General features: G+C 38.5%; 1 protein-coding gene across 2 annotated transcripts in view; it reads left to right on the top strand.

The window, feature by feature from the left end:
• The first annotated feature begins 2,609 nt into the window (after positions 1-2,609).
• The window catches only part of MYB (v-myb avian myeloblastosis viral oncogene homolog), a 31,893-nt gene continuing 24,556 nt past the window's right edge, over positions 2,610-9,946 (top strand). The window contains exons 1-5 of one of the 2 annotated variants that reach the window (XM_015572098.1): positions 2,610-3,157; positions 5,605-5,676; positions 7,196-7,288; positions 7,536-7,756; positions 9,420-9,654. In XM_015572098.1, the coding sequence (XP_015427584.1) occupies positions 3,077-3,157; positions 5,605-5,676; positions 7,196-7,288; positions 7,536-7,756; positions 9,420-9,654 (702 nt within the window). In that variant the 5' untranslated portion in view covers positions 2,610-3,076. The remainder of the gene's footprint in view (positions 3,158-5,604; positions 5,677-7,195; positions 7,289-7,535; positions 7,757-9,419; positions 9,655-9,946) is intronic. The other variant, XM_015572099.1, reaches the window with a different exon arrangement.

The raw sequence follows: 9,946 nt of genomic DNA, 5'->3' as shown, positions 1-9,946 counted from the left end.
CGGGCGGGGGGTGCAGGGCCACAGCATGGCTGGGCGCCGGAGGAAAAGGGAGGCGACTTGGGTTTTGGGGCGGGTGGGAGCTGGCTCCCTGCGCCTCGCCCTGAGCCTGGCCGAGCGGGGCGAGGGTGCTGCTCCTCCTCGAGTGGTTTCACCTTCGCTTTGGGGACTTCACAGCAGAGAGCCAAGGTCACCTATTTTCTCTGCGAGTGCAAGTGGGAATATGGCACAGGTATGATGGCGGAAATTTGCCAATATTACTGCTTGACACAGCAAGCATACCTCCTACTTCTACCTCCCCAAATAGAATATGTACACATGCCCGTATTATTAACTTCTCTCTTTTGAGGACCACAAGTGCAGGCAGTGGGGAAGCTATGATTTTCTTTCTTTTAAATAAATTAAAAGCATCATCAGAGAAACCCGGCTGCGGGCCCGAAGCCGTTTCTTGCAAGACCGGCGTCGACTGGGCAGGGATTATTAACCAGGTCAGCGAAATGAGTCTGAACCCCATTTCTAGAATCACAGTAGCGGCCACAAGACACTTCCTCCCGCTCCCCTCCCTCTTTCCCAACCCCCAGCACCTCTTTTCTTTTTCGTTTCTTTGCACGGTTTGTTTCCTTGACAGAATGTAATATTCATAGTCGTACTCTTGTAACCACACCAGGTCTAGCAGGTGGGGGAGTCAAGTGCATCAAGCCTGAAATCAGCCTTTGAAAGTTCTCTGACTGTTGGGTCTGAGATCTTGTCAGTGCAGATGAAGGAAAAGTTATTTCAGGCCCTTAGTAGAAATTAATCATGCTACTGAGGCGACCCGGACAACCTAGAGCAAGGAAATCGCATGCAAATCTCAAAGGCGAGCCCCCGTGCCTCGCCTGCTGATGGACCCAGGAGCGTGTGAGCAGCCCTGGGCTCGCCCTGCTCCCCTCGCGGCCTCTTCAGGACCCGCGGAAGTCACACGCCACGTTTCCCCCAAAAGTTTGCTTTAGCACATCTCTGCGGCTGTGCTTCATTTTTAAGAGACACGGAAGTCAGGCCACCATTATTTATTAGCACTGGAAAGCACCTTAGAAATAGGTTCCAAGCCCTTTAGGTAGACGCAAGAAACAGGTCCTGAGAGAGGGGAAGTGATTTGTCCAAGTCAGGCAGCTAGGTGGAGGCACAACTAGGACTGGCACCTTTGCCTCCAGAATTCTAGTCCTGTTTGATGCCTGTTCTCTCTCAACTGATGTTGGCCGCCCCCTATGGGTGGCTGAATATGTTGCTTGTTTCTCGGAGTTGAGCTGTTTCAAGAGAGAAGTTCTGAAAATGTAACCTCCAGATCCCGCCCAACCTAAAAAGTTAAATTGAGTTGAATCTATGGGTCACTTTCAGATTACTCTGATTTTCTTGGTATCCCGGATATTTCACAAGGGTGCCACTTCATCTGGGGGATTTCCAAGGAGTTCCCTGTGAATCTTTCAAAAGATGCTGACCTACAGCTCTGGGCTTCTAATAATGGTTTCACTTATGATGCTTGTATTTTTTATTCAAGGGAAACTATTGTAACTATTGATCAGAACTTAAGAACCTCTGGTTGACACTGCAGAACTTCAGGCTCTTGCTGGAAGGGATAGACACTAAATAAAAGAAATGGTTATGGATTATAAGTACAGCTTAATGTCGTGTGTGTGTGTGTGTGTGTGTGTGTGTGTGTGTGTGTGTGATGCCTTTTACTATTGGATCACATCCTCCTTGTCACCATGCACCCTGGACCTTCAGATTGTTGCCCCAAATAATAGTTTTAAATTATAAGAACCTCAAATTCAGGATTTTTGGTAAGCCCTTTTGTTTGCCTTATAAAGGGTGGGTAATGTATACTTGTAAAATATTTTGGGAAGACATACGTACTATGAATATAAACTTTCTTTTTAAAAAGAATAAGTTACATTATGATATTGCTTTATATCATTATTTTATTAGTCTCAGTATTACAAGAATAAATTTTATTGAAGTTTTTCAGTTAGCACAATTTTTCTTCATATCTTAATTTGATAAGTAAAATTATAAGTAAAAGTAATCTGTGACTGCAAAATTACTCTCATCTATTCAGAATATGATTAATCAACATTAAGTATAGAGTAACTTTAAAAGTCATCAAAATTCATAGTTTGGGTCAATGAGGTAAAAGAAAAGGCTCCTTTAAAAACAGTAGTGGGTTCTTTTTAAGCCCATCTGGGGGAATTCCTTAGTTTTGAATTAGGTACATTTTAAGATATTTCAAATACCATTCAGTCAGAGATTTTTGAAAAAAAGAGTAAGTAAGATTCTGACTATCAGATGGTGTAATTATACACTTAGTCACTCTGGAAACTGAGTATTGTAAATGTGGCCACAAGTTGGATCAACTGGCCTAGAGTTTTTGAAGTGTTTGATATTAATGTTATTTACAAAGTAGATCACTTGAATGTTTTATTCTTCCTCAGCTTTTTAAAATCCTTTCCTCTTAGATTCTCTTAGTCTTCTAATCTTGAAGGAATGACTATAATTATATTGTTGGGTATATTACTTCCTGAATGTTTTTCTCTTAATAAAACACCAGTCCCGTTGGAACAACATAACTGAGTTATTTATTGTATTTGGGAAATATTATTTAAATATTGTGATGTATGCCAAAGATCTTGAGTGTATAATTACGTAAAGGACATGGGCTCTCAGGCCTTTTATTGTCCTTAATATTAAGTTTTAAACTTAAACCTTCATTGGTTGGAAGGTTGCCTGCCAAGTGTGTAACTTGTCACTGGTCTAACAGTAACAGCAGGTTTAAACATGCAGAGCAATAAGAAAGTGCCAGGTCCTTTGCTGTATCTGTGGAGACCGATAACAGCAGAACCAGTTTCCAATACTAGAGCAACAGAATGCAGAAAACAATCTTGTGCAAGTTTTCAAAGTTTTATCATCTTAACCTTTGAAATGATTGTTGAGTTTTTGTGGAATTTTTGTAATCCAATAGTTTAAGCCTTCTTGTTTCAGTCTATATCTGCCCATTTTTTATTTTTGCAGCATATACAGTAGTGATGAGGATGATGAAGACATTGAGATGTGTGACCATGACTATGATGGGCTGCTTCCCAAGTCTGGAAAGCGTCACTTGGGGAAAACTAGGTGGACCAGGGAAGAGGTAACTAATCATGTCATTAAAACATGGGGAATAGAATGTAGAATGTATCAGTTTATGAAAAACAAAATTTCAGCTAAACTACAGGTGCTCAAACTCATTGTCAGGCTCTTTGAAATCATATCCTAGCCTGCCTGTGCAGCATACTCATACTTACCTCTCACCACTCCCCATATGTGCACTATACCTTCAATATCCAACCCTTTTGTAGTTCTTTGAATGTCCTCCCCTCTTAATTTGTTTCATCTATGCTTCCTGCTGTCTATCCTGTTCTTATCCTTTTGTTCCACAACTTCTTACTACTTCTTTATTACCTGTGGAGATATCACCTCTTCTGTGAAACCATCCTTCACTTTCCTGGGAAGCATCCTGCAATCATTGGGCACATGTTCTTATTATTGCTGTAACATATATGCCTCTTATAGGAGGCGACAAGTCTACTGAGAGCAAGGCTACATATCTGTTCATTTTTGTGGTCCTTGAATCCAGAATTGCTTAACACAAAGTGGACTATTAGCAAATGTTCCCTGAACAAATAGATGAATTGCTATTTCCAAAAACAAAACAAACAAAAGAGTAAAAAGAACACTCATAGAACTTGTTTTAATGGATTCATTTAACATTCTTAAAATATAATCTATAGTATTTCACAGAGCCATATACATGGAGATCTGTTCAAAAAGCAATCAATAAACAACCATTTGACCCAGTGATCCCACTGCTAGGAATATATCCTAAGAAGCCTGAAGGAATATATGCACCCGTGTGTTCATAGCAGAAAGAATATATACACCCCTACGTTCATAGCAGTGTTACTTACAATAGCTAAGATTTGGAAATAGCTCAAATGCCCATCAGTAGATGAATGGATTAAAAAAACTGTAGTATATTTACCCAATGGAATACTATGCAGCTATAAAAAAGAAGGATCTCTTACCCTTTGAGACAGCATGGAGGGACCTGGAGCATAATAAGCCAGTCAGAGAAAGACAAGTATCACTTGATCTCACTTATATGTGGAATCTAATGAAGAAAATAAATTCATGAACAAAACAGATCCAGAGACATTGAAACATGTAACAGATTGACTTATTTCAGGAGGAGTGGGTGGAGAGAGATTAACCAAATAATTACATGCATATATGCGTGGTCCATGGACAAGCAGGGAAGTGCAGGGAAGGCCTGAGGAAGGGCTAGGAGCTGAGTGGAGGGGGGTCCGCGGAGCTGGAGAAGAGAAAAGGGGACATCTGCAATATTTTCAACTATAAAGATTTTTTAAAAGCAATCAATAATGGAAGGAGATATATCTGCTTACCTTTTTCTGATAGCTTATTGAAAGCTGGATATTTGTAGGAATGAAAAAATAAGGAGAAAAATTATTAATGTATAGGAAAAGTTGCTTTTTCTTTGAAGTTTCAAAAATTTTGCAATTGATTTTTTTAAAGATTTTATGTTAGAATTAATGGTATTGACTCTTCTGCAGTTTCGTTCCACCCTACTTCACATAAGCCAGAGCTCCTCTCGTTAGGCAGGCAGGATTTCCAGTAAGGTCCATAAGAAATACATAATTTTCCTATGGAGATTCTGACTTAGATGGTTCTTCGACATAGCAAAGTTCTATTGTTAGCACTGGTTTCCTAATTCCCATGTCTGTGTCATACCAGGGATCCACATTGTGTGTGAAGTTAGCTGTGCAAAAGTGTGAGGGTTCTCTTTCACTTGGTAGATCATGTTTAGAAAGAGTGAACTGAAAGATTTTCCCTTGATGTTTGGTGTCTTTTGTGTTCTAACAAGTTTTTTCTATTAAGTTCTGTATTCTAATAAGTTTAAATCATGCATATCTTGATACAAAAACTAAATGACTTTATTACATCATACATGCCTTTAAGTTTAATTAAGAAAAGTGATCTTCCATTTTTTTTTATTTGTAAGAGGTTAAAATAACTAAATGTTAGAATGGTGGTTGAGCTATTTCTTACTCGAGATCCTATCTATTGCCATGTCTAGTTAAATATCTTGAATCTAACATTGGAGGTCTTTTTTCCCCCCACAGAGTAAAACTTTTAATAGTTACCATGTATTAAACATTCAGTGAGCCAGGCATTATGCTAAATGTTTTGCATAGTTACTTCATGTGATCCCCAAATAACCCTGTTGACATCAGCACTCCCATTATATAGATGACAATATTAAGGCCCAGAAAAGCAAAATGATATAATTAAGCTTATACAACTAATCAATAGTTAAGTCAAGGTTCAGTCTTTGGTCTGTCTGACTCTAAATAAATCTTTACTCTAAATCAGTATGTCACATTAATTATCTGTTGTATTTGGATATTTTTGAGAGATTTTTTGTGAATTAGATTATTGAATTGATTCCCCTTTACTCTAACTTGAATAGAGTTGTACAGTAAATGACTGATGTCCTTGGATTACCTTTAACTGTCTTAGGATGAAAAACTAAAGAAGTTGGTGGAACAGAATGGAACAGATGACTGGAAAGTTATAGCCAATTATCTCCCGGTAAGTTAGTAATTTTTTCTTCATGTAAAAGGAAATCTCCGAAAGATTTAAGTAAGATATTTTGGGAGAGTATGTGAAGACATTGCTTATTTGCATATATGAGAAATTGGGGGAGAAATGCCTCATCCATAACCTGTAGTATATATTATAATACATATAATTGGGGTTTCTGAATCTATTATTAAAGGACATACAACATTTTCCAATGTTTTCTTCTTATTTACCTTTTCATTTGTTGGATCATATAAATATCTTTTCATTTATAGGATACTATAAATTAGCACTCTGGTGATTTGTTATAGGATAGGTGACTAACCTTGTGATATTTCCCCCAAGCCAGCTTCTTTTAAATTTCCTTTTAAAAAAAATAACCATGTTTTGGTACCCCAGTTGAAAATTTCTGAGCCCTTCTAGACTTGTTTCCCTCCCCATTGCCTACACCTAAGTAGTGACTAAGGGTTCTGGAATTCCTTTGTCATTGGTCTGTTAATTCTCCTCACTATTCTCCCTTCCCTCTTCTCTGGATGATTACAGTGCCTTCCTAACTGGTTTCCCTACTTAGAGCTTTCCACTTTTTTGTCCTTTAGCAGAGGGAGCTTCCTAAAATGCAGCTGTACCTTATCTTTTCAAAACCAACAACAGTGACCTAGTTTCATAAATTAAGTGCATTGCCTGGACCTGGCACACAGGGCGCTCCCATATGGCCCCAACATACAGCTCCAGTTCTGTTTCTGACTTCCCCTCTGTAAGCAGGTTTAGTTGAATTCATGTCTGCTGGCTCTCCTCTGGGCCTTTGTCCCTGGTGATGCCACCTCCTAGAATGTCTTGCATAGTTCCTTCATGTCCTTCAAAGTCCATAACAAGAGCTTTTCCGGACTCCTCCTAAGGAAACATCATTTCTCCTAAAGAGGTTTCTTTTCCCACCCCAATATCATTTTGCTTTGATTTCTTCTCGCATATGAATCAAATTCTGCCTTCTATTCATTATGTATTTGTCTTTTCCTCCTTATAAAATTACAAGCTCTTATAAGGTAGGGCCTATCTTTATTCATCTTTGTTCTGAATATTAACACTGGTGGCCCTAAATTGTAACACATCTCTTAGTCTGAATGGGAGTCACTAGAGTGGGTTTCCATAAAAGCTTGACCTTAATATGGAATCCCTAACAGGCTTAGTCTTAGTCCTAGGTACTTTCACATGCAACAGACTGAGGTTAAGGTTAAGTTAAATTCACAGCCATACATGCAATATGATGGTCCTTTTGTTCACATGGCAGGACTGTTGCCCTCAGGAGGAAGAACTTCTAATTTTAGATGCAACTTTGATATATTCTTTGTATGTTCTTTAGCTGTAAGTAATGAGGGATGGGTGGGCTCTCCAAACATGCCCTAGAATGTTCTTGATCATTTTCAATGTATGTTATCTATGTATGATTCATATTCTAGCAAAATCTTAGTGTGCACTTATCACACTAAGACAATGCCTATATGACAATGCCTACTTTATTTTATTTGTCTAGAATCGAACAGATGTGCAGTGCCAGCACCGATGGCAGAAAGTACTAAACCCTGAGCTCATCAAGGGTCCCTGGACTAAAGAAGAAGATCAGAGAGTAAGTTCCTTCTTCATTGTTGTATGAATCATAATTAAGAATATTCCCCAAACTACTTCCTTGAATGTTTCCCAACTTGAAGAAACAGGCAAGGTGTACAAACAGGAACCAAAAGAATTCTTTTTCCATATTTTAAATGAATGAAAGCAGGTTTTTAGAAATTTTCTAAAGATCTTGTAACAGAATGATTACACTGACTCATTACATAACATTAAAACATAGGTTATTTTTGTGTGTTTATCTGAAGGTGATAGAGCTTGTACAGAAATACGGTCCGAAACGTTGGTCTGTTATTGCCAAGCACTTAAAGGGGAGAATTGGAAAACAATGTAGGGAGAGGTGGCATAACCACTTGAATCCAGAAGTTAAGAAAACCTCCTGGACAGAAGAGGAAGACAGAATTATTTACCAGGCACACAAGAGGCTGGGGAACAGATGGGCAGAAATCGCAAAACTACTGCCTGGACGGTAATAATATGTCAAAAAATATATTGATTGGGAGGAATGAGGGAGTGGGTATTGAACAGTCTGTTTTAAATGTATGGTGAGTGAATTACATTCCATCGATTGTGTTTCATTCATTAGACCAGATCCATAGCTTTTAGAACTGGAGGAGATCTTGGAGTTTATCTGGTTGAGTACTTCCAGAATCCACCCAACAGTGAGCCTTGAGCCAAGTCATTGAACATTCCTCAGCTTCACTTTCCCCATTTTTACTTCACAGGGCAAGTGTTAGTGTCAAGTAAAATACATGTCAAAGCACATTGTAAATACAAAACTCTAAACATACAGAAGGAAACTGAGCTAGACAGTTTGTCTCTGCTCTCAGTTCACATAGCTGGTTAAGTGACCAGAAGGACCTCGTTATCATTTTCCTGATACCAGCATTTCATTATACCACTTGGCTTAATTTTCCTCTTTTAAAGAAAGAAATAGTATAGTTATAGAATTAGCATACTGCTTCCAGGTTTTTAAATAATGTCAATGCTATCCTTTCTTTCTAATGAAAGAGGCACAAAAATGACCTCATTATGAGGGACATGTATGGAAGCTCATTTTTGCCCCTTTCCCTATTTAAACAGTTATAACAGATTTTTTTTGGAGGTGGGGGAAGCTTCCATAAAAATATCTAAGACAAAATATTTTAAATATTTTTGTTCTTGAGCTTTATAATCCAAAAGTGGAAGAAGGGTCATTTCAAGGAAGGCCATGGCTCTGATGGTTTATCTGGTGTTCTCTTGTGATGTTCTAAAGCATTTCCTCCCTTGTGATTCAGTGTGAGCTTAGAGAATTCAGGAGGTAGATAATAGGACGCCTTTTCTCCCATATGGTCTGAGAGGATATGCTGTTGATTCTTCTAAAAATTTAAGGGGCGATTGAACTTCCTCTTTCTTTAGCATACATTCCCCACCCCCATCAAAATAGTAAAAGGGAGGCTTAAAACGGTTTTTTAAAATTGAGAAACTGTTTTCCTAAGAATTGAAACACTTCAGTAAAAATGCTTTGCAGTTTGAAAATACATCGGGAGTTAGCATTTCTCCTATCTGGATCCTGTTTTCCATTCTCACCTCTGTCTGGTTACCAGAACAATTTGAATGGTTTTCAGAAGATGGGAGTTGGGTTTTTTTTCCACTCAAAATGTCTGGCTAGTGCTGTTGTCGATAAAGAGAGGACAATGAGGTGGCAGCAGCATCATCATCATTCACCCAACTTTACTGAGGACCTGTTGTGATGTCCGTGTAGCCCCCGCTAAGCCAAACCAAAGGAGTAATTTTCTAGGACAGCTGGAACTTTAAGTTGTATTACAGTCTTATACCAGTCAAAATAAATATGAAGGGTGGTTGTATTGAAAATACTCTTATCAAGGAAACAAAATGGTTTAAGGATTTCAATATTTATAGAAAACTACAACTCCATATTATGTAATTAAGAGAAATGTATGGAATTTAAATTAGGTAATAGGGAAAGCATGATTTTAGGAGGTAGAAAAGATTGAAATGATTAAAAAGAAATGACACTATTAGTGGACCAAAAGAAAAGGTCTCTGTTAGGGACAGTTTTCTGTCAATTAACTTTAATCTGAATTGAAGTTTTTGTTTGTGAAATTTGTATGTGATATATTTCTGTGCAGAACTGATAATGCTATCAAGAACCACTGGAATTCTACAATGCGTCGGAAGGTGGAGCAGGAAGGTTATCTACAGGAGTCTTCCAAAGCTAGCCAGCCAACGGTGGCCGCAAGTTTCCAGAAGAACAGTCATTTGATGGGCTTTGCTCATGCTCCGCCGTCAGCTCACCTCCCTCCAACTGGGCAGCCCTCAGTGAACAACGACTATTCCTATTACCACATTTCTGAAGCACAAAATGTAAGCCATTCCTGAGAATTTTGTTTAACAAGAGAGGTGGTTATTGTAGCTCCAGGTAATAATACCCTGTAGTTGCATACTTTTCAGAGAGCTTTCATAAACAGGATCATGGCATAGGTATTGTTCTTCCTGATATGGTTCTGGGAACAAGGGCATTAAGTGTTTTGTCCACGGTTACACAACTCTTAGAGACAGTGTAGGCTACAAGCCAAGTTGTTAGATTCTGATGCTGCTTCTAATCTAATTTAGAGTTTAGTGTTTGAATGTAACCTTACTTAACAAGGTCCTGCTG

This window comes from Myotis davidii, unplaced genomic scaffold (assembly GCF_000327345.1).
Source record: "Myotis davidii unplaced genomic scaffold, ASM32734v1 scaffold266, whole genome shotgun sequence".
In the NCBI taxonomy this organism is placed as follows: domain Eukaryota; kingdom Metazoa; phylum Chordata; class Mammalia; order Chiroptera; family Vespertilionidae; genus Myotis; species Myotis davidii.
This window is presented reverse-complemented; position numbering and strand designations above follow the sequence as displayed.